Source organism: Lampetra planeri, chromosome 27 (assembly GCF_965212315.1).
Source record: "Lampetra planeri chromosome 27, kcLamPlan1.2.h2, whole genome shotgun sequence".
Taxonomy (NCBI): domain Eukaryota; kingdom Metazoa; phylum Chordata; class Hyperoartia; order Petromyzontiformes; family Petromyzontidae; genus Lampetra; species Lampetra planeri.
In genome coordinates, this window is record NC_136133.1 from 11260179 (window position 1) to 11284594 (window position 24416).

General features: G+C 46.9%; 1 protein-coding gene across 1 annotated transcript in view; it reads left to right on the forward strand.

The window, feature by feature from the left end:
- Positions 1 to 4526: 4526 nt before the first annotated feature.
- Positions 4527 to 24416, forward strand: part of LOC144728173 (serine protease HTRA3-like) — a 53723-nt gene continuing 33833 nt past the window's right edge. Inside the window, exons 1-3 of the mRNA XM_078607527.1 lie at positions 4527 to 4736; positions 18585 to 18779; positions 23400 to 23432. Of these exons, the coding sequence (XP_078463653.1) occupies positions 4530 to 4736; positions 18585 to 18779; positions 23400 to 23432 (435 nt within the window). The 5' untranslated portion in view covers positions 4527 to 4529. The remainder of the gene's footprint in view (positions 4737 to 18584; positions 18780 to 23399; positions 23433 to 24416) is intronic.

Below are 24416 nucleotides of genomic sequence, written 5' to 3' on the forward strand. Positions count from 1 at the left end.
TCGGCCTCAATGGAGGAGGCTCGTGAAGGACGCTACTGGGCAGTTGGAGGCAGTCGCCCTACAACAACAACGGAGGGCGGAGGAGCGACGCTCACAACAACGAGCGGAGCGCCGGGTGGCTAAAGCACAGCAAGTTGGTACAGTAGGGGGCAAAGGTGGTGCATCAGCCAGTCATCTCGGTCATCTCGGTCAGTCGCCCCGTGGCACCTGCTGGGTCTGCCCCGTGACCTCCTGCAGCGGGCGTTCGACACTTCACGTGGCCTCAAGGTGCACTTGGCCTGGAACAAGCGTCGTGGTGACGTCACCGCCACTTAGTGGCGAATGGCGGTTGTTGTTGTTGTGTGTGTGTTCCAGTGTGTGTGTGTGTGTGTTCCAGTGTGTGTGTGTGTGTGTTCCAGTGTGTGTGTGTGTGTGTTCCAGTGTGTGTGTGTGTGTGTTCCAGTGTGTGTGTGTGTGTGTGTGTTCCAGTGTGTGTGTGTGTGTTCCAGTGTGTGTGTGTGTGTGTGTGTTCCAGTGTGTGTGTGTGTGTTCCAGTGTGTGTGTGTGTGTGTTCCAGTGTGTGTGTGTGTGTGTGTTCCAGTGTGTGTGTGTGTGTTCCAGTGTGTGTGTGTGTGTGTGTGTTCCAGTGTGTGTGTGTGTGTGTTCCAGTGTGTGTGTGTGTGTGTGTTCCAGTGTGTGTGTGTGTGTGTGTTCCAGTGTGTGTGTGTGTGTGTGTTCCAGTGTGTGTGTGTGTTCCAGTGTGTGTGTGTGTTCCAGTGTGTGTGTGTGTTCCAGTGTGTGTGTGTGTTCCAGTGTGTGTGTGTGTGTGTTCCAGTGTGTGTGTGTGTGTGTTCCAGTGTGTGTGTGTGTGTGTGTTCCAGTGTGTGTGTGTGTGTGTGTTCCAGTGTGTGTGTGTGTGTGTTCCAGTGTGTGTGTGTGTGTGTTCCAGTGTGTGTGTGTGTGTGTTCCAGTGTGTGTGTGTGTGTGTTCCAGTGTGTGTTCCAGTGTGTGTGTGTGTGTTCCAGTGTGTGTTCCAGTGTGTGTGTGTGTGTTCCAGTGTGTGTGTGTGTGTGTTCCAGTGTGTGTGTGTGTGTGTTCCAGTGTGTGTGTGTGTGTGTTCCAGTGTGTGTGTGTGTGTGTTCCAGTGTGTGTGTGTGTGTGTGTTCCAGTGTGTGTGTGTGTGTGTGTTCTAGTGTGTGTGTGTGTTCCAGTGTGTGTTTGTGTGTGTGTGTTCCAGTGTGTGTTTGTGTGTGTGTGTTCCAGTGTGTGTTTGTGTGTGTGTGTTCCAGTGTGTGTTTGTGTGTGTGTGTTCCAGTGTGTGTTTGTGTGTGTGTGTTCCAGTGTGTGTTTGTGTGTGTGTGTTCCAGTGTGTGTTTGTGTGTGTGTGTTCCAGTGTGTGTTTGTGTGTGTGTGTTCCAGTGTGTGTTTGTGTGTGTGTGTTCCAGTGTGTGTTTGTGTGTGTGTGTTCCAGTGTGTGTTTGTGTGTGTGTGTTCCAGTGTGTGTTTGTGTGTGTGTGTTCCAGTGTGTGTGTGTGTGTTTAACAGCAGAGGTCTCACTCCGAATCAGTCAAGCGGCAATATATTTTAATCGGTTGCGTAACGCTGTGTGGAAGCTACCTGGTCTGTCGCTCCGTACGAAGCTTCAGGTCTTCTCGGCCACAGTCATTCCCTCACTTCTCTACGCTTGCGAAACGTGAACCCCCCTAATGGAGCATCTTCGCCGGTGAGAAACATTTAGGCTGGCCTGCCTACGATCCATCCTGGATTTAACCAGGCTGGATTGTGTGAGGAGCTCACAAAATCCTTGAAAGATCTGGGCAAAGTCCCATCGGTGAGCTCCTCTGGCAGGCAAGGCTGCGTTGGCTGGGTCTTGTAGCCCGCATGCCTAGCCACCGCATGCCTAAACAGCTTTTGTTCGGCCGGATCGAGGGGGCTAAACGGGCGCGGCACGGGCTAGAGAAGAGATGGAGTGATGTGAACGTGGAGCTGAGTAGACTTGCCGATGACTGGTACCAGCAGTGTCAAGATCGGCCTCTGTGGAGGAAGCTCGTGAAGGACGCTAATGGGCAGTTTGAGACAGTCGCCCTCCAACAACAACGGAGGGCGGAGGAGCGATGCTCACAACAACGAGCGGAGTGCCAGGTGGCTAAAGCACAGCAGTTTGGCACAGTAGGGGGCACAGGTGGTGCATCAGCCAGTCATCTCGGTTATCTCAGTCAGTCGACCCGTGGCACCTGGGTCTGCCCTGTGACCTCCTGCCAGCGGGCGTTCGACACTTCACGTGGCCTCAATGTGCACATGGCCTGGCACAAGCGTCGTGGTGACGTCACCGCCACTTAGTGGAGAATGGCGGTTGTTGTTGTTGTGTGTGTATGTTCCAGTGTGTGTGTGGGGAGCGGTAGTGTAGCGGTTAGCGCGCTGCGCTACGAACTTGGCGACCCGGGTTCGATTCCCGCTCACGGCCAACACCAGTGACGATTATTTGAACCGATCCTGGGCCTCCCCTAGGTCGACTCAGCCTAAAATGAGTACCTGGTGCGGTGTGTAAACATCGCTACTAGGGAGACAAAGGCGTCCGGGCGTGGTGTTGGCCACCCACCCCCTCGTGTGCCGTGCCGGCCTTCATAGGTGCTCGCTAGCAGCACTTGCTCCAACAGTATGTTAAGGCTATACGGGGGATCTTTGTTTTTGTATGTGTGCGAGTGGTGCATCGGCCGGTGATCTGAGTCAGCCAACCCATCGCACAGGGTCTGTCCCGTGACCTCTTGTCAACGAGCCTTCGAAACTTCACGTGGCCTCAAAGTGCACATAGCCTGGCACAAGAGCCGTAGTGACGTCACCTCCACTTAGTGGCGAATGGCGGTTGTTGTGTGTGTGTGTGCGGAGCGTGTGTAAATGTGAATGAGTGTATATGCGATGGTGTTTGTGTGTCTTATGCCCAGCTCTACTTTGGCAGCAGAGGTTTCATTCCAAATCAGTCGAGCGGCATTATATTTTTTATCGACTGCGTAATTATCCGTAATACTATGTGAAAGCTATCTGGCCTGTCGCTCCAAACAAAGCCTTGAGTCTTCTCGGCCACAGTCATGCCCTCCCTTGTATATGTTTGCGAAGTGTGGAGCCCTCTAATTGAACATTTGGCTGACCTGTCTACAATCCTTCCTGCGTTTAACTAGACTGAGTTGTGAGAGGAGCTCACAGATCCTTGAAAGATCTGGACACAGTCCTATCGGTGAGCTCCTCCGGCAGGGAAGGCTGCGTTGGCTGGATCATGTAGCCCCCGCATGCCCAGCCACGGCATGCCCGAGCAGCTTCTGTTTGGCCAGATAGAGTGGGCTGAATGGGCGTGGCATGGGCTAGAGAAGAGATAGACTGATGCGGTACAGAAGCATATGGTGCTGCGTGGACTTGCCTATGATTGGTACCAGCGGTTTCAAGAACGGCCTCTCTGAAGGAGCTTCGTGAATGATGTTCCAAGAATTTGGAGGCAGTCGCCCTCCAACAACAATAGACAGTGGAGGAGCGACGCTGACAACAATGATTGTAGCGCCGGGCGATTAAAATGCAGAAATTTGGCACATTTGTGAGAAAGTAAGAAATTTTCACTATGAGATCTCTTTTACCAGTGGCAAAATATAGTAGTAGGTTTTTACCCTTTTAAACTGGTACAAAACTGACACCTTTATTCAAGGCATCATGTTTGCAATAACCACAACACAAGTAGTAAAAAAAGCAAACAAAAATAAGCAACTCTGATAATGATAATAATATGCACTGTCCTTGAAGTTGATTGGTCCACACCCGAGACGGCTTTCTTTAGAGCCTAGTCCCCATTGGTGTTGGACCAGTTGACACCAGAAGGCGTACAACTCAAACACAGTGCAATATCAGAGTCTTGAGAGCTCGGGGAAGCGTCTACACTATGAGGTCTCTTTTACCAGTGGCAAAATATAGTAGTAGGTTTTTACCCTTTTAAACTGGTACAAAACTGACACCTTTATTCAGAGGTCTGTGTGCGTGTAAGAAACAGGTGTGTGTGTGTACATCGAGATCAAGGCCATAGCCATGGAGTCAACATTGGGGGGGGGAACACATCTTTCAGGGGGTCTGGGGTCCCCCTCCAGAAAAAAAATCTAAATTTTTAAACTCATTTCCTGCCATTTCCTGCCTAAAATATAAAAAAATAACTAACACATAGGATGGACTTTTTATTTATTTTTTACAATAATGTCTAATAGTGTATTGTATTACATTGCTCTGTTTTTTTCTTTTTTACCTTTTCTTGTTTCATTGTATGTAATGGCAGAGATTAGGGATTAATAAAGTACAGTACAACCATAACCACAATCATATAAACAGAAACCTATTTTATAGCAATATATTGGGGGGGACATTTTGAGCATATTTGAATATTGGGGAGGATGTGTCCCCCCCAATATATATTATAATTACGGCCTTGATCGAGATACACACCAGGGTAGGTGTGTGAATGTGGTGTGACGCGTGATGGTGCTGTATGGTGGTGCGGTGGGGTGCCACGCAGCCCGTCCATGTATGCGCGCGCGGCCCCCGTGTCGAGCGGCTCGGGGTTCCTCGTCTCGGACGAGGGGCTCATCGTCACCAACGCGCACGTGGTGGGGGGCGGGGGTGCCACGCGCGTCGTCATGGTGACTCTGCGTGGGGGCCGCTCGTACGAGGCCGAGGTCACGGACGTGGACACCAAGGTGGACATCGCGACGATCCGCATCCACCCGCAGGTGTGACGTGCTCGCTAACTCACTCACCCACACAATAACCACAAAAACGGCCGTGGCCGTGACGCCACCATGGTGCTTGTGCCAGGCTAGTTGAATCTTGCGGCCACGTGAAGTGTCGAAGGCTCGCTCACAGGAGATCGCGGAACACACCCAGGTGCCATGAGTTGACTGACTGAGATGACTACCAGATGCACCACCTGTGGCCCCACTCGCTGCGTTTGAGCTGACTGGTGCTCTCCTCGTTGTGAGCGTCTCTCCTATGCCCTCTGATGTTGCTGGAGGGCGACTGTCTCCAAGTGCCCAGTCTTGGGCAAGTCCACTTAGCTCCACATCCTACATGATCTGGCCATCACAGCCTTGTCTCCCGGGCAAGTGCTGTTAGCGAGCATCTCTGAGGGCTGGCACAGCACACGAGGGTGTGGGTGGCCAACACCACGCCAGGCCGCCTTTGTCTCCCCAGTGGTGATGTTTATACAACGCACCCGGTGCTTATTTCAGGCAGAGTCAACCTAGGGGAGGCCCAGCACTGGTTCAGATAATCGTCACCGGTGTTGGCCGTGAGCGCGAATCTAACTCGGGTAACCGGGTTCGTAGCGCAGCGAGTGAACTGCTACACTACCCATAATCAACGATTTTTGGGTTTAGATCGCGTTATTTATAAATGTGTCGTAACCCTCCACCACCCGACACGGCCAATCAGTAAAAAAAGTGTCACGTTGACAAAAGACAAATAGTTCACTGCTTTAGCCCACCGGTGTGTTGAAGCGTGAAACCACAACATTTACAATTTGAGTACGACGTTTCGCTGGTAATTGCATCCAGCATCATCGGGCAATTCGCCAGAATGGTGAGGCTCTGCTGTGTCTCCCGTTCTTATATAGAGCAGCAGCAGGGTGACGTCATCATTAACTCATTAACTCATCAGGTGCAAAGATTTGAGGGGGGGTTATTGTAATTATATACTTGATGAGTAATAAGGCTATTGTTACGATGCGAGTTGTAGATTAGTAATCATTTGGAATGTGTTCTATTGTGATTATGCTACATTAATAATCAGTTAGTGCTTGTTTCCCTTATAAGGAATTGTAATGCATCTTATTTAATAATACGCTTCCAGGCCGCACTAAGCCTGTAGCTGTCTGAGCGATTAAAGTTATTTCTGTTTCTCTCAATCTCAATGGATTCTCTAATTAGTCTTTGCCAGTAGTAACTAGTTTTACACAACACTTCAACGTTGTCAAAATCAATTGAGTGTCCCTGTTGGCAAGCATGTTCTGCCACTGCCGACAGTTGTGTTTGCGATAGTTTAATATTTCTCTGGTGTTCTTTTAGTCTTACACTAACGTTACGCCCTGTCTGTCCAATATAGCATCTGCCACATACACAATTAATCCGATATACACCTTCTGTTGATAATTTAGGTAATTCGTCTTTAGTGCACGTTACTAGTTGTTGAATTTTGTGTACTGTACCAAATCTTACTGTAATGTTTTGCTTTTGCAAAACACGGGCTAATTTGTCAGTTACTCCTGAGATAAATGGTATTTTTATTGTTTTAATAATCTGATCGCTTTCAGCAGTGTTGCTTTGCGATCGTGATTTGGCATTTAGTGCTCTGTTAATTTGAGCATTATTGTAGCCATTCTGTCTTAGTGCTTCTTTAACATGTTTAATCTCTCTCACTAGACTTTCATCATCTGACACTGTTTTAGCCCGATGTATGAGCGTCTTGATTAGAGAGGATTTCTGAGCTGGGTGAAATCCTCTCTAATCAAGACGCTCATACATCGGGCTAAAACAGTGTCAGATGATGAAAGTCTAGTGAGAGAGATTAAACATGTTAAAGAAGCACTAAGACAGAATGGCTACAATAATGCTCAAATTAACAGAGCACTAAATGCCAAATCACGATCGCAAAGCAACACTGCTGAAAGCGATCAGATTATTAAAACAATAAAAATACCATTTATCTCAGGAGTAACTGACAAATTAGCCCGTGTTTTGCAAAAGCAAAACATTACAGTAAGATTTGGTACAGTACACAAAATTCAACAACTAGTAACGTGCACTAAAGACGAATTACCTAAATTATCAACAGAAGGTGTATATCGGATTAATTGTGTATGTGGCAGATGCTATATTGGACAGACAGGGCGTAACGTTAGTGTAAGACTAAAAGAACACCAGAGAAATATTAAACTATCGCAAACACAACTGTCGGCAGTGGCAGAACATGCTTGCCAACAGGGACACTCAATTGATTTTGACAACGTTGAAGTGTTGTGTAAAACTAGTTACTACTGGCAAAGACTAATTAGAGAATCCATTGAGATTGAGAGAAACAGAAATAACTTTAATCGCTCAGACAGCTACAGGCTTAGTGCGGCCTGGAAGCGTATTATTAAATAAGATGCATTACAATTCCTTATAAGGGAAACAAGCACTAACTGATTATTAATGTAGCATAATCACAATAGAACACATTCCAAATGATTACTAATCTACAACTCGCATCGTAACAATAGCCTTATTACTAATCAAGTATATAATTACAATAACCCCCCCCCTCAAATCTTTGCACCTGATGAGTTAATGAGTTAATGATGACGTCACCCTGCTGCTGCTCTATATAAGAACGGGAGACACAGCAGAGCCTCACCATTCTGGCGAATTGCCCGATGATGCTGGATGCAATTACCAGCGAAACGTCGTACTCAAATTGTAAATGTTGTGGTTTCACGCTTCAACACACCGATGGGCTAAAGCAGTGAACTATTTGTCTTTTGTCAACGTGACACTTTTTTTACTGATTGGCCGTGTCGGGTGGTGGAGGGTTACGACACATTTATAAATAACGCGATCTAAACCCAAAAATCGTTGATTATGAACAATATTGGTCGCGAAAGCCTACGTGTTAAACTGCTACACTACCGCTCCCCACTCATACACACACACTCATTGACCCACTTACTCACACACTCATACACCACACACTACACAAACCCACCATCTGCATCCCCGCAAGGTGTGATGCGCTCAGCAAGCATGCAGGGTGGGAGAGATTCCGAAATGGGCAAGGTTCCTTTCACTGACAATGCAATATCTGCTGCAGACGAGTTTGTGGTGTAGCTTTAGGCGGTCGGACCACAGGCACCAGCATCGACTCTGTCCACTACTCTCCATTCACCAAAACAACAAACAAATAGAATCTCTGTCCCCAGCGAGTGATGCACCGTCACAACAAATAATGTGTTAATTATATGCATAAATTATGATAATCACAGAGATAATCGTAATAATTTATGCGGATGCTTGCGATTAGGTTAATGTGTGCAGTTATGATAATTAGGCTTCGCTTTGTTATCCAGAGTTGTATCAATCGGGATGAACGAGTATCTTTGATTAAACATTTATTGATTATCTTAGTGTGTTTATGTTATGTTAGGTCTCCAAGTTCATATCTCATCGCAGGTAACAGTTCTTATGAATAAGACAGTTTTGCATGGACTTGGAAGGAACACTCGAGATACTTCTGTGATAACAATTTTATTCTAAACAAACACATGACACTCTAGTATGCAAAGGCAAGTATACGTCAATAAATTCATGGGCAAGATTATGCAATTAACGAAAATAAATGACTCAAACATTTCTTATTCATGTAACTCGACAGCAGCAACTGCTTTGCACGATCAGTTGATATTGAACGCACCACCTTGAAATGGCAACCCTTTTTAAAACACAAAGATAACTTTTTGAAAGTCTTATTCGTGTGCTTGTTGTGTGTGCGTTGTCCCCTTGTAAAATTAATTAAATTTTTCTTAGAGCCGGGAGTTGTGTCGTTAGCTTGTGGGGTGTGGGAGGGAATATACAAACAGCGGCCAGGTTCTCTCTGGCTTGGGCGTGGCCGCAGCGAGCCCGTGCTGCTCCCTCGCTCGGGCGTGTCTCTGCTCGTGCGCTCTCACTCTCCACTGCTGGACGACGAGTTGGCACGACGCTTGCCGACGTGGTGCGCGATGATTCCGTCGTCGCTGCTGGACGTCTTGTCTGTTCTCATTGGGTGTTGGTCGGTGTGTGTGTATCAAACACACGGCGCATTCGATGGCGCTCTCTCTCTCTTGGTGGCAGCTCCAGGCTTTTCCACTGCTGGATGATTGTTGAGTCGGCACGATGCTCGCCTTCGGCGGTGCTTCTGCTGCTGTTCGTCCTTTTTGATGCTCGCTTGGTCGACGCTTGGCGATTTCCGCCCTTCTACAGGTTGATTGCTTGTTGTCACTTGTCACTCTCTCTTCTCCGTGCTTTCCTTTGTTCGTACAGCTGCCAGCTTTATTCGCACTTAACCACACCTCGACACTTCGTTCTGCGAGAAGCGACACCTGCCATCGGTATCGGTGTTTGCTCCCTCACGACACTCCGCCAGCCGGATAACGGCTGAACCCATGCCTCGACCCAGGTTGAACTCAGATTTCTGCGACTCGAACGACCCCACATCGTTCTATCTCTCTTCGAGGCACGACTCGCCCCAGCTCCTTTGCGAGCCCCGTCGCAACGCTGCGTCGCAAGCCGAGTTGCGAGACTGAGCGCGACTTGAACAGACTGCACTCAGGCTGTCACTCTAACGACCCCTCGTCGTCCCATCTCTCCTCGAGGCACGATCGGCCCCAGCTCTCTTGCGAGCCCCGTCGCAACGCCGCGTCGCAAGCCGAGTTGCAAGACTGAGCGCGACTCGAACCGGACTGCTCATTCGTGATGTGCGCTTGTGCTTAAAACTCAAAACGTGACTCCCCTCTCGGCGCATCTCTTGCGAGAGGAACAACAAACCAAAAAAAACCAGACGCCCTCGGAATGTCAGCACAGAACCCCCCCCCCTCGCGACCCTTTCTAACCCCCTAAGTATTTATTGGGCCATCTGTTTGTGCCGGACTGTTGGAGACAAAGGTGGCTGAGGAGATTTTTGCAATACATTTATGTGGTATATTTTTTATGAGTTCCCTCGGTCTTAGTATATCGTGGTTATTATTTGGTCTATGTTTAATGAATATTCGTAATGATCCTCATTACATCATTGTTTTGAGGGCTGTGCCAAGTTTGGTTATGTGTTTGTTTCCAGGGATTGGTGTTTTATTTCTGAGTTATATTTTAATGTCCTGAGGTTAAGTGTAACTAAGTTTCCACCTAAGCATTCTGGAATTCGTATTCTTTAGTTTTTGGTAAGGTCATGTAGCTAGAAACATACAATACAAAATAATATTTATGTACAGTGAATACGAGTAATATAAGGGAATATCTAATAACAAGCCCCTATTGTTTGCTGGTTAATTCTTTTTGTTAAGTTTCTACTTTTCGGTAAGGAAGACGTTAAAGAAAACGCGAGTTGCAACAGTTGTTTTTCTCTGCTCTGCACCTTATCCGTGCATCTCCAAATGTCTTGAGAGGTTAGACCATCGACCTTTTGTCCATCTGGATGTCTCTGACCTCTCTGTGCCCAAATTCTTACCGTTTAATGGCCCTCCACGTTTCATAGATTCCTGGTGTGCTTGTGAGGAGTAGTGGGTTGTTTTCATTATTTAATCTAAAAATATATATATAGATAAAAAAAAAAATTTTATTCTTAATATTAATTTAAAAAGGGGTATAGACACAACAATTCGCCCTTTTGAAAATTATCAGGGGTCGATTTGGCCACTGGCGAATTTTCAAAACAAAGTTAATACCCCTTTTTTTTCGTTAGGAATCCATCAGCCGCCCTCACTCTCGGCGGTTATTTCTTACAACGCGTGCGTACGTATCACAATCTTAACATGGTTACATTTGAAATAAGCAAAGAAAATAAAACAAAACGTTAAACATCGATACCACATGTTACACCGGTTCTCATCCATCATAACTACGGCGAATATTAATTTTTGTTTTTGTTAAATCCTGGGAAACGCTAGGTAGCGGTTTTGGCGGTTATTCCTTACAACGCGCGCGTACGTATCACAATCTTAGCATGGTTACATTTGAAATAAGTAAAAAAATTAACATCAAGGCAACAAGTTACATCGGTTCTTATCCATCATAACTACTGTAAAAAAAAATATATAAAAAAAAATGCAAATTTTTAATTTTTATTAAAAATGTTTTTTTTTTAGTTCCTGGGAAACGCTAGGTAGCGGTTTCGAACGCATTTATGCGTTATTTTCCTCATGTTACCTCCTTGCCATATTTTTTTCAAGCTCCGAGTGTCTGGTTTACCACTTATCACTTTGATCATTCGATCACGGTTTTCACGTTCGTTTTTTTAATTTCCTTTATCACTCTCTCGCGTCGTGGGAGTGTGTGGTGTAAAATTGTACTGCACATAACCAGAACTCGCGCACACAACCAACTTCTGCACTCCGTTATCAGTGGCATTCGCTCCCTCTGCGATTACATGCACATTTGCCGAGTCAGTGTGTCGATTTAATTGCGTGCCTCGTAATGTTGCCCTTTTGGTTTTTACGAGTGGGTTGGATTTCAACATCATTCCCGATACGTCATGGACATTCGTCTCCATTTCAGCACTCCGATCCACATTAATTTTTGTTTCATTTGGATATTTTTCATTTAAATGCTGACGCCTGTACTCCAAAGGGCGTGTCTCTGTGTTCCATCTCCCTGCACCATTATCGCGCACTCCTGCGACGTGCTGGGTGGCTTTACCTTTTTCCGGGCGATCCAGTTTTTCTATTTGTCTGTTATCTACCGTCCGATCACGCTTCAATGCAGCCCTGTCCTTGTATTCGATCTGCGCGTCATTTACGGGAACACTGTTCGCGTTTCCTACCGCATCGTATGCATTTAACGTTTTCCCGATCGTGGCGGTATTTGTCCGCCCTGTCACTTGCAGCCTGCTTGCATTTTCCAATGGGGCCAGGGTTTAACAAAACCTCAGCGGGCGGGGCGCGTATGGGCCGCTCACTCTCAATCCCTGTGGGTGGTTCATCACGTATTTGGACCGCATTTTGGGTCGTTTTTCTATTCCCTCCTGGTATAGCCGGTGGGGAAATCGGTCGGAATTGGACCGATTGTGTTTGACCTCGCGTGTGTCGTGGCATGGGGTGTTGATATGGTTCTGCCCTTGGCCTCCACATTCTGCGATTTTCCTGAATGTTCGGCTTTGTGCCGCTCTCATTCTCGTGCCAACCTCTCTCTGGGTTATTTTGCCATATGTGCGTGCGTGTTCGCTCCTCCTTGCATTTGGGACTGCTCGGTGATTTTTATTTCTCTCTGAGAGGCTGGGTTCCTTATCCCTCTCCCTGTGTTCTGGATCCGAATTATGATTCTTAGCTCTGTATAACCATGCCAAGTAGGCGGTTCCCGGATTCAAAACCATTCTCACCCTTTCTGTAATCTCTGGGCTCAAGGATTCATAAAACATAATTTTGAACATATGGTCCCCTTCGTGGTACCGATTCACATCGCCTGCGTAATACGCTCTTTTAAATTGTAAAAGGTAGTCACGTGGGTCTTGGTCTATGCCCTGGGTCATCGATTTTACCGCATAAAACCCCTCAGTGAGTGTCGAATATTCTCCAAACTTCCGAATCACTGCCAGGCTCAGTTGTTTGAAATAATTTCTAACCTTGTATGGTAGCGACTTTACCCATGGTATAGATTCTCCATGTAAACTCCTTTTCAACAGACTCGCTTTCTCATCCCGTCTCATCAGCCCTCTAATCATTGCCTCCTCTTCTACTGTTGCGATATGTGTGTGTATATCCATGGACTTATTGTGTGGGTCAAAATCGGGAATTCTGATGAGAGCTTTGTCCGTCAATTTAAGGGTTTTACTGTTGAACGAGTATTCCGAAAGTTGATCGTCGTCAGTGTGGCAGACGAGTTGTCATCAGACAAGCTGTCACTTTGATCTGTGCTGTGTCGGGCGTGTTTTAGCGGCGTGCATTTTTCGTGTGAGCTCTCTGGGCTGTGTCGCTCGTGTTGCCATTTCCCTGCAGTTTTTTGCCTCTGCTCTTAGTGGAGCATGTTCTGTCAACTTTATTCTACGATTTTGCCTCCCCCAAGCTTCGGGGTTGTCAGTCCCACATGTTTTTATTTGCATCTGTATCTCTCCATCCCGTCTCTCGAATTGTGAGGGATTTTCTTTGTCAAGAATATTTTGTTCGATACCCATAATTTTTGTGCGATCTGTCCCTGGACTATGTCCACGTACCCAAGAGTGTGATTTACTGTTACTTTCATATTTATTCTGTGGATCAACGTCTGGGAGTTTCGCTGGTGTCGCGAGCACTGATTTCTCCTCCCTTTCGAGGGTGTGAGGACATTTTTCCTCGTTTATTAGAGACGATTTCTCTCCCGTTTCCTTTCCGAATTTTTTATCATTCCACAATCCCTGTCTGTATGCCTGTGTGAAAAGGGGTGAGTACTGTCCTGCCTTTCCTGCAGTTTTTACATCGTGTTCGCCTTCGTAATATTTTATCCAGTCAATTAGTTTCCCTCGGGGTGTGTTCGTGTTATCGATACAGCTCCCTTCCCATATGTCTCTCTGACTGTCCTGCTTTGTAACAGATCGGTCGGTACGTTTTAATACGAGTTCCCAGCATCCCGCAATCCATTCAAATATTATTCTTAATCCTAGCATCTCAAGTGTGGCAGGAGCTACTTTGACATTCCCTTTCAGAGTGCATATAAAACCATTATCTCACAGAGTGTAGTCAGTTTGACTCGAGCTATTCTGTTATTTTCTGATTCAGAGTGCGTATCTCTAACACCATTTATCACAGGATGTAATCGGTTCGATATGATATTATCTTAATTCCACTGTCTTTGTTCCAACCTGCTATTCTGGAGTTTAACCTCAGAGGGCGTTTTTTTGTTTTACGCCCGTTTACAATCACAATGCAATGTTTGATCACGATATTCTGGTTAACACGTAGTGATTCGTTCCATCATCCATGCAAAAACTGTCTGCGAGAGATCCCGGACGACGCCACCCCATTATGTTGTATGTGTTGTCATTATTAAATTTTGATAAAAATAATAAAAATTAATAATTTTCCGAAAAATTCGCAAATCGCATAAAGTATGTTAATGTGTGTAATTATATGCATAAATTATGATAATCACGGAGATAATCGTAATAATTTATGCGGATGCTTGCGATTATGTTAATGTGTGCAGTTATGATAATTAGGCTTAGCTTCGTTATCCAGAGTTGTATCAATCGGGATTAACGATTATCTTTTATTAAACATTTATTGATTATCTTAGTGTGTTTATGTTATGTTAGGTCTCCAAGTTCATATCTCATCGCAGGTAACAGTTATTATGAATAAGACAATTTTGCATGGACTTGGAAGAAACACTCGAGATACTTCTGTGATAACAATTTTATTCTAAACAAACACATGACACTCTAGTATGCAAAGGCAAGTATACGTCAATAAATTCATGGGCAAGATTATGCAATTAACGAAAATAAATGACTCAAACATTTCTTATTCATGTAACTCGACGGCAGCAACTGCTTTGCACGATCAGTTGATATTGAACGCACCACCTTGAAATGGCAACCCTTTTTGAAACACAAAGATAACTTTTTGAAAGTCTTATTCGTGTGCGTGTTGTGTGTGCGTTGTCCCCTTGTAAAATTAATTAAATTTTTCTTAGAGCCGGGAGTTGTGTCGTTAGCTTGTGGGGTGTGGGAGGGAATATACAAACAGTGGCCAGGTTCTCTCTGGCTTGGGCGTGGCCGCAGCGAGCCCGTGCTGCTCCCTCGCTCGGGCGTGTCTCTGCTCGTGCGCTCTCACTCTCCACTGCTGGACGACGAGTTGGCACGACGCTCGCCAACGTGGTGCGCGATGATTCCGTCGTCGCTGCTGGACGTCTTGCCTGTTCTCACTGGGTGTTGGTCGGTGTGTGTGTATCAAATACACGGCGCATTCGATGGCGCTCTCTCTCTCTTGGTGGCAGCTCCAGGCTTCTCCACTGCTGGATGATTGTTGAGTCGGCACGATGCTCGCCTTCGGCGGTGCTTCTGCTGCTGTTCGTCCTTTTCGATGCTCGCTTGGTCGACGCTTGGCGATTTCCGCCCTTCTACAGGTTGATTGCTTGTTGTCACTTGTCACTCTCTCTTCTCCGTGCTTTCCTTTGTTCGTACAGCTGCCAGCTTCATTCGCACTTAACCACACCTCGACACTTCGTTCTGCGAGATGCGACACCTGCCATCGGTATCGGTGTTTTCTCCCTCACGACGCTCTGCCAACCGGAGCACGGCTGAACCCAGCCTCGACCCAGGTTGAACTCAGATTTCTGCGACTCGAACGACCCCTCCTCGTTCCATTTCTCTTCGAGGCACGACTCGCCCCAGCTCCTTTGCGAGCCCCGTCGCAACGCTGCGTCGCAAGCCGAGTTGCGAGACTGAGCGCGACTTGAACAGACTGCACTCAGGCTGTCACTCTAACGACCCCTCGTCGTCTCATCTCTCCTCGAGGCACGATCTGCCCCAGCTCTCTTGCGAGCCCCATCGCAACGCCGCGTCGCAAGCCGAGTTGCAAGACTGAGCGCGACTCGAACCAGACTGCTCATTCGTGATGTGCGCTTGTGCTTAAAACTCAAAACGTGACTCCGCTCTCTGCGCATCTCTTGCGAGAGGAACAACAAACCAAAAAAAACCAGACGCCCTCGGAATGTCAGCACAGACCCCCCCCCCCTCGCGACCCTTTCTAACCCCCTAAGTATTTATTGGGCCATCTGTTTGTGCCGTACTGTTGGAGACAAAGGTGGCTGAGATTTTTGCAATACATTTATGTGGTATATTTCTTATGAGTTCCCTCGGTCTTAGTATATCGTGGTTATTATTTGGTCTATGTTTAATGTATATTCGTAATGATCCTCGTTACATCATTGTTTTGAGGGCTTTGCCAAGTTTGGTTATGCGTTTGTTTCCAGGGATTGGTGTTTTATTCTGAGTTATATTTTAATGTCCTGAGGTTAAGTGTAACTAAGTTTCCACTTAAGCTTTTTGGAATTCGTATTCTTTAGTTTTTGGTAAGGTAATGTAGCTAGAAACATACAATACAAAATAATATATATGTACGGTGAATACGAGTAATATAAGGGAATATCTAATAACAAGCCCCTATTGTTTGCTGGTTAATTCTTTTTGTTAAGTTTCTACTTTTCGGTAAGGAAAACGTTAAAGAAAACGCGAGTTGCAACAGTTGTTTTTCTCTGCTCTGCACCTTATCCGTGCATCTCCAGATGTCTTGGGAGGTTAGACCATCGACCTTTTGTCCATCTGGATGTCTCTGACCTCTCTGTGCCCGAATTCTTACCGTTTAATGGCCCTCCACGTTTCATAGATTCCTGGTGTGCTTGTGAGGAGTAGTGGGTTGTTTTCATTATTTAATTTAAAAATATATATATATAGATATAAAAAATTGAATTGTTCTTAATATTAATAAAAAAGGGGTATAGACACAACAACGTGAAGCAGGAACCGTATGTGCAAAAAAAGTGCAATGGCCGTGTACAACCATGTGCTCTTGTCAGATGTGTAAAATGTCAAATTTTTGTCGTATTTAGAATTGAAAGGAATCACGTAAATTGTAGGAAAACAGATTTGTAGCAGTACATTTGATGCAGTACCGTAGGTTGGTGTTTTACCTTCAAACACAACATTTTTCACGTGTATAAAAATCATGTGACAACCTTTCAAAAAATTGTTCTCACATATATTTCGGATAATTCCTGCACATTAAAAAAATATTCCATTGAATTTCGAGACCTCAAACATCCTGTACAAAGTTTTGAAATGTCAAGAGAAGCTGCTCTGGAACTGGAAAAAATCACAACAGGTTATGGTAGTCATCTTGGTGGCCATCTTTAATTCTCAGCCTTAGGTTGAACATTCGGCATGGGAACAGCGATTTGCGGTCAAATATCCCTGCAGACACCTGCTGGTGGCTTGTCACATTAATTGCCTCTCACGTCACACGATTTTTGGATGACTGCTTGTGCTTGTGTGTATGACTAGACATAGCCTGGCACAAACATCGTGGTGATGTCACCACCACTTCGTGGCGAATGGCGGTTGTTGTTGTGACTGCATTTGTGTGCGCATGCGCGTGAGTGCATGGCTGTGCATGCAAAAACAACATCATACCTCCTCGATGGTGCCAGACGGTAATGCTGTGGTGGATGTGAGAAATGCCATGCAGTTAAGGCCAATTCAAAAATCGGTTATTCCCCACATGATGCTTGTAGCCACTACAGCAGCCAAATGGGGGCTCTGGATGTGTGCGAGGGGCTGGTAACTCCTCAACCTTCAATTCAACTATCACTGAACTATGTGCAAAATATATAACAAAGATTTTGCCGGAGGTTCAGGGTAGACAGGCGTCTGACATCTCCTGGCCAAACCTCAATTGTCAGAGGCAGGAAACTGAATCCTTACCCTCGGAGTTCCTCCAGAAACAACAAAAAGCCACTGCGAGTGGCCACGTGGAATGTTCGAACGCTCATTGCGGAGGAGAGGCTGCCACTCCCCTGTCGTGAGATGGACCAGTACTGTCTGGATCTCTGGCATTCAGTCACCATGATGGGTGGACAGTCCTCTATTCGGAGCAGGAGACTGACAATCAACAGGGAGTGGCTCATATTCTTAGGTTTTTTCGGTAAAGTCACGTAGGTAAAACATCAAAATTAATAAAAATAATAAAATAAAATAAAAATCACGACGTTTCGGAGGCAACACAAGTCTCCGTCATCAGGTGGGACCGTCACAGCCAGATTAGCTGCATCAAGTGAGGCAATGATTCAAGATGTAATCCCTTAAAAGCAAGTTTGAGGGGGGGAGGAGAGGGGGGGGGGAGCTCATCAGAATGTGGTAGCCAATGAATGGAACGTATCGGGAGGGAGGGGGGCGGGGCTCAAAGACCGCACGGAGTACCACGTACAACGCATCGGGAGGGGGAGGGGGGCGGGGCCAAAAGGAAGGACGACGGCTTGGACACGGTTGTGCGCAAGCAACTACTGCTGCACACGCCCCCCCTCTCTGTCCAATGCGTTGGCGTGTGCAGCAGTAGTTGCTTGCGCACACCCGCGTCCAAGCCGTCGTTCCTTCCTTTTGGCCCCGCCCCCCTCCCCCTCCCGATGCTTTGTACGTGGTACTCCGTGCGGTCTTTGAGCCCCGCCCCCCTCCCTCCCGATATGTTCCATTCATTGGCTACCACATTCTGATGAGCTCCCCCCCCCCTCTCCTCCCCCCCTCAAACTTGCTTTTAAGGGATTACATCTTGAATCACTGCCTCACTTGATGCAGCTAATCTGGCTGTGACGGTCCCACCTGATGACGGAGACTTGTGTTGCCTCCGAAACGTCGTGATTTTTATTTTATTTTATTATTTTTTTATTAATTTTGATGTTTTACCTACGTGACTTTATCGAAAAAACCTAAGAATATGAATCCTTGCAGTCACGAAAGCTTCAAATCTAGGGAGTGGCTCTTCAGAACAAAATAATGAAGGGGCGTGGGAGCGTGGCGGTGTGGGAAGCTGTAAGCCCCAGGCTACTTTGGGCTCGCCTTCCCATCAACCAGAGGCGAGGAGTGGTGGTGGTGGTTACTTATTCCGCCACCGAAGATCTTAGTCAGTCAATCCATGGCACCTGGGTCTGTCTCGTGACCTCCAGCCAGCGGGCGTTCGACACTTCACGTGACCTTAAAGGGCACTTAGCCTGGCACAAGTGCCACGGTGACGTCATCGTCACTTCGTGGCGGTTGTCGTTGCACATGCGTGACTGCGTATGCGTGTGTGAAGGTGTGTACGTCCGTGACTGTGTGTATGTGGGCATGCATTTGTGCAGCACCCGCTGGCCGTCCTGCAGCTGGGCCGCTCGAGCGAGCTGCGGCCTGGCGAGTTTGTGGTAGCCATCGGCAGCCCCTTCGCTCTGCAGAACACCGTGACCACCGGGATTGTGAGCACTGCGCAGCGTGGGGGCCGCGAGCTGGGCCTGCAGGACTCCGACCTCGACTACATCCAGACCGACGCCATCATCAACGTGCGCGCCGCACCACGGCACTCGCCGCAACACACCGTGACACCACACCAAGATACTCGCCACAACGTGACACCACACCGTGATACTTATTGCACCCACGGTACGGCGATAATCACCACACTGCACCACAACACAATGCGCACAACACCTCACTGTGATACTCACCACCCTGGATCGCAAAACACACCAAACACCACACCGTGATACTTTCACACACTCTCATACTCTCTCACTCCAACTCTCACATCAACAAACACTATTCGCCACTAGGTGTACTTTATGGCCACGTGAAGTATCGAACGCATGCTGGCAGGAGGTCACGGGACAGACCCAGGTGCCATGGATTGGCTGACTGAGATGATGGGCCGATGCACCACCTCTACCCCCTAATGTGCCAACTTGCTGTGTTTTAGCCACCCGGCGCTCCACTCATTGTCGTGAGCATTGATCCTCTGTTGTTGCTGGAGGGCAACTGCCTTCAACTGCCCAATAGCGTCCTTCACGAGCCTCCTCCACAGATATCGATCTTTACACTGCTAGTACCAGCAATCAGCAAGTCCACTCAGCTCCACATCCTCTTGTACCACATCACCTCATCTCTTCTCTAGCCCGTGCCACGCCCGTTTAGCCCCTTTTATCCAACTGAAAAAAGCTATTTAGGTATACGGTGGCTGGGAATGCGGGCTACATAACCCAGCCAATGCAGCCTTGCCTGCTGGAGGAGCTCACCGATGGGACTTTGTCCAGATATTTCAAGGATTTGTGACCTCACACAATCCAGCCTGGTTAAACTCAAGATGGATTGTAGGCAGGCCAGCCTAAATGTTTATAACTTGCGAAGATGTTCCTTTAGGGGGGTCCACGTTTTACAAGCATAGATAAGGGAGGGCATGACGGTGACCAAGAAGACCTGAAGCTTCGTGTAGAGCGACAGACCAGGAAGCTTCCACACAGTATTACGCATCCGATGAAAAGCAAATGCCGCTCGACTGATTCAACGTGAGACCTCTGCTGTCAAACCAGAGCTGGTCATAAGCACACTGCCCAAGTATGGAAAACTCTCCACTCACAACTGCCCCATCACCAATGGGGAGTTGAAGGAGTGGAGTGTTTGATGGCACAAAATACCCCGGCAGGTGCTTCATTTTTGTGGGGCTGATGGTAAGGCCCCACCTCATAGTGGCACATCTCAGATTGAGCAGCAGCACTTCCAACTCATCTAAGTGAGCAGCAATGGCCCGATCATCAGCATACATAACATGGTTGACCAATAGGGTGCCATCCCTTGACCGCACCAGGGCATCAATCAGCCTCCCATTGTATCTGTATCAGACAGAGATTCCTCCGGTACAACCAGAGAAGGCTTCACAAACTAAGTGGTAAGAAAAAAGTTTAATTATCTGGGAGCCAGAGGACATCCCTGTCACACCCCAAGGTGAACAGGGAATGGCTCCGACTCCTGCCAAAATAGTTTTATCCGGGCCTGCCCACCATCATGAAGGTCCTTAATGATTTGTGAGCAGAGAGTTACGGACTCCGAAAGCATGAAGAACAACCCAGGGCCCAGGCCTATTCATGGTAGCATAGGCCTTGATCAGGTTAATAAAGCAGAGATGTACGTCCTCCATAATAGATCTTTTTTTTGTAGATCCTGTCGGAATTCCCTATACCTCTGCTGTAGCAGACAGACAGAAAATATGTCATCTGTGCAGGAGCGCCCTTTCCTAAAACCACATTGGGGCTCCGCAAGTCTCTCCTAAGCGTGCCTGGCAAGGCGATGTTGAATAATTCTTGCCAGAACCTTTCCCGGGCATACTCAGGAGAGAGATGCCCCTATAGTTGTTACAGTCTGTGCGGTCCTCTTTCTTAAAGAGAGGGACCACCTTCCAATCCAGCAGAACCCGTCCAGTGGTCCAGACTGTTATTGTGATGTTATACTGGTAGGAACGAAGTGGACCAGCCTACAATAGATTATATCGTCCGTCCGTCCGTCCGACCGTCCGTCTGACCGTGTAGCAACATCGCCCCCTACTGCAAACACTTGGCATGACCCTACAAAAACCTTTAGACTCAGTGACGCTTTCCTGGCTAAACAAGTGTAACATTCCCTTGTAATTCCCTCAGATAGCTTTTAATTAAAACATTTAAATTAATGAGGCTTTCCTGGCTAAACAAGTGTAACATTCCCTTATAATTCCCTGAGATAGCTTTTAATTAAAACTTTGAAATTAAAAAATAATATCGTCCGTCCGTCCGTCCGATGTCCGATTACGTGTAGCAACATCGCTCCCTACTGAAAACACTTGGCATGACCCTACAAAAACCTTTAGACTCAGTGAGGCTTTCCTGGCTAAACAAGTGTAACATTCCCTTATAATTCCCTGAGATAGCTTTTAATTAAAACTTTGAAATTAAAAAATAACTCACAGCGCCCTAAAGCCTACAGCTAGGCCTAAAGCCTCAAACTATGCCTATCACTCTCCCTTCGTATCGTACCCCCGCGTGTGTGCAAGGGAGTTAATGTTTGACAATGTTACATTCCCTGATGCTTTTAAATAGAAACATTTAAATTTAAAGCTTTTACTTAAATAATAAAAACATTTAATTTTAAAATTAACTCACGGCGGCCTAAAGCCTAGAACTAGGCCTCAACCTCTCCCTTCGTATCGTACCCCCGCGTGTGTGAAAGGGAGTTAATGTTTTACAATGTTACATTCCCTGATGTTTTTAAATATAAACATTTACATTTAAAGCTTTTACATACATAATTAAAACATTTAAATTACAAATTAACTCACAGCGGCCTAACGCCTACAGCTAGGCCTAAAGCCTAGAACTAGGCCTCACTCTCCCTTCGTATCGTCCGATTCAGTGTAGCAACATCGCCCCCTACTGCAAACACTTGGCAGGACCCTACAAAAAATTTAGACTCAGTGGGGCTTTCCTGCCTAAACAAGTGTAATAATACATTATGTTTATATTCTTTGGTTATTCGTTCCTACCAGCCCACCCCGCAGGGTCCTGTTATAGGAGAGTCTACACACAAACACCACTCTCCCTCAGAATTTTGCTTTGGAGATCATCTCAGAACAGCGTGTTGGTAATTACAAGCCCATGGGCTACACAAAAATCTATCAGCTTCCTACCGTTGTGATTTAACTGATCTGGCCCATACCTTCCAATCACTCCAGACCAGGTGTTAGCATCATGACCAACTCGGGCATTAAAGTCACCCAACAAGATGACTCTATCCCAAGGGGCCACTTTAGCTAGCACCTGTGACAGGTCATAGAAGGCATCTGACTCATCAGCCTTGCCTGCATCCCTCCACTGATGTTCGTATTTGGTGGGGGCATAAGTAACCACGACCACCACTCCTTGCCTCTGGGGCTTACAGCTTTCCACACCGCCATGCTTCCATGCCCCCTTCCTTCTTTTGTTCAGAAGATGAGCCACTCCCTGTTGTTTCGCAGTCTCCTGCCCCGAGTCGAGGACTGTCGACCCCTCATGGTGGTAGGAGCCAGAGCCGGTCCACCGTACCCCCTGAATACCACAGCGATCCAGGCTGTACCGGTCCAGCTTCTGACAGAGGAGTGGCAGCCTCTCCTCTGCAGTGAGCATTTGAACATTCCATGTGGCCACCCGCAGTGGCTTTTGGCTGTTTCTGGAGGAACCCCGAGGGTAAAGATTCAATCTCCTGGTTCTGCCAAATGGGGTTTGGCCAGGAGACGTCATCGACGCATGTTACCCTGGGGCCTCCGGCACAAGCTTAAGTACATGTTTTTTTCCATAATTTAGTGGTACTTGAATTGAAGGTGGAGGGGTAACCAGCCCCTCGCACCCGTCCAGAGCCCCCTTTGGCATGAGGAGAATGGCCAATCAAAATTTGCCCTCCCGCCATGGCACTGCTCACCAAAGCGTTACCGTCCGGCACCAACGAGGAGGTAGGGGGTTGTTTTGCCAGACAAAGATCCCCCGCGTATAGCCTAAACAGACTGTTGGGGCAAGTGCTGTTAGCGAACACCTAATGAAGGCCAGAACGGCACACAAGGGGGTGGGTGGCCAACACCACGCCCCGCCGCCTTTGTCTCCCTAGTGGCAATATTTACGCATCACACCAGGTACTAATTTGAGGCTGAGTCGATCTAGCGGAGGCCCATAACCGGTTTAGATTAATTATCGTGACTGATGTCGGCCATGAGCGGGAATCGAACTCGGGTCGCCAGCTTCCTAGCACAGCGCGCTAACCGCTACACTATCACTCCCATACACACGCACACTGTCACACGCACTCTCTCACACACACTCTCACATTCACTCTCACGCACTCTCTCACCCATACTCTCTCACTGTCACACACTCTCACACTCTCACGCACTCTCTCACACACACTCTCACACTCACTCTCACATACGCTAACACACAATCTAGCACTCTCTCTGCCACACACTTTCACACTCATTCAGATACTCTCACTCTTGCCCAAAAGCTCAAATTTGACAGTGGTGATGATGTTGGTGATATTGATAGTTTCCGGTGATGTTGGTGATGATGTTAATGATGGTGATGCCAGTGATGCTGGTGTCGATGGTGATGATGATGTTGGTGATGTCATTGCAGTACGGTAATTCTGGAGGGCCGCTCGTCAACCTGGTGAGTGATGTCACATGACCCTGACCCTACTCTGGGGCACCGGCTGTCAAACACAGTGCGACCACGACGACGATGATGAGGCAGCCTGCGTGATGATGTAATAACCATGATGATGTTCACGTTGGTTTTAGTGATGGTAGTGATAATAATAAACGTACTTTCATTTTATAAATAACTAGCTTTACTACCCTGCTTCGCCTGGTACTTGGATTCTTATCTAGGATTAATTTCATATCCCCTTATATTTCACTGAAAACCCCTGAAAAAATTGATGCTTGCAATAAAGAAAAAAGCCGAAACAAATCAATGGAACTAAATCGGATGTTTTTCACTGAAGGAATTCAACCCTAACCCACTTATACGCAAGGTCGATTTAGGCAACTCGGGAAGGGAATTACGTGGCGAGCTGAAAATTGTCGCCTTCCCTTAGAAATTCCAGACAGCATGAGCGGTGCAAATTTCATGACGTCAGAGATCAGCGGTCGAGAGTTTTTGCTGCTTCACACAAACAGATGTATTTTCTGCTTTATATTTAAGAGCGAACTGAAAATTGTCGCATAGACTTAGAAAATAGAGACAGCTATACCACGCATTTGTGCGGGATACACGGCCTACGTGGAGAATGCGGACGTCAGCAGGCACACTGCATTACGTTTCCGCATGCGGGTGACATGACAGATGTGACGTCACAGCTTACTTGCCGTGCAAAATAGATGCATTATTGCGCGCCCCCCCCCCCCCCCCCAAAAAGTCTCTTTTCATAATTTTTGCATGGTGTACAGTCTGGAAAGTACCCACATGTCACATTTCAAGTTTGTTGCATGTTGGGCAGTATGCTAAACATTTTGAACAGACACACATTCACAAATTTCCCTTTTATATAAATTAAGATTAATGTACAACGCTGTACATTAATTATATAAGGACCAACTACCTTATACAGCCACTACTACCAAGTAAATGAAAACCATACTACTACCAAGC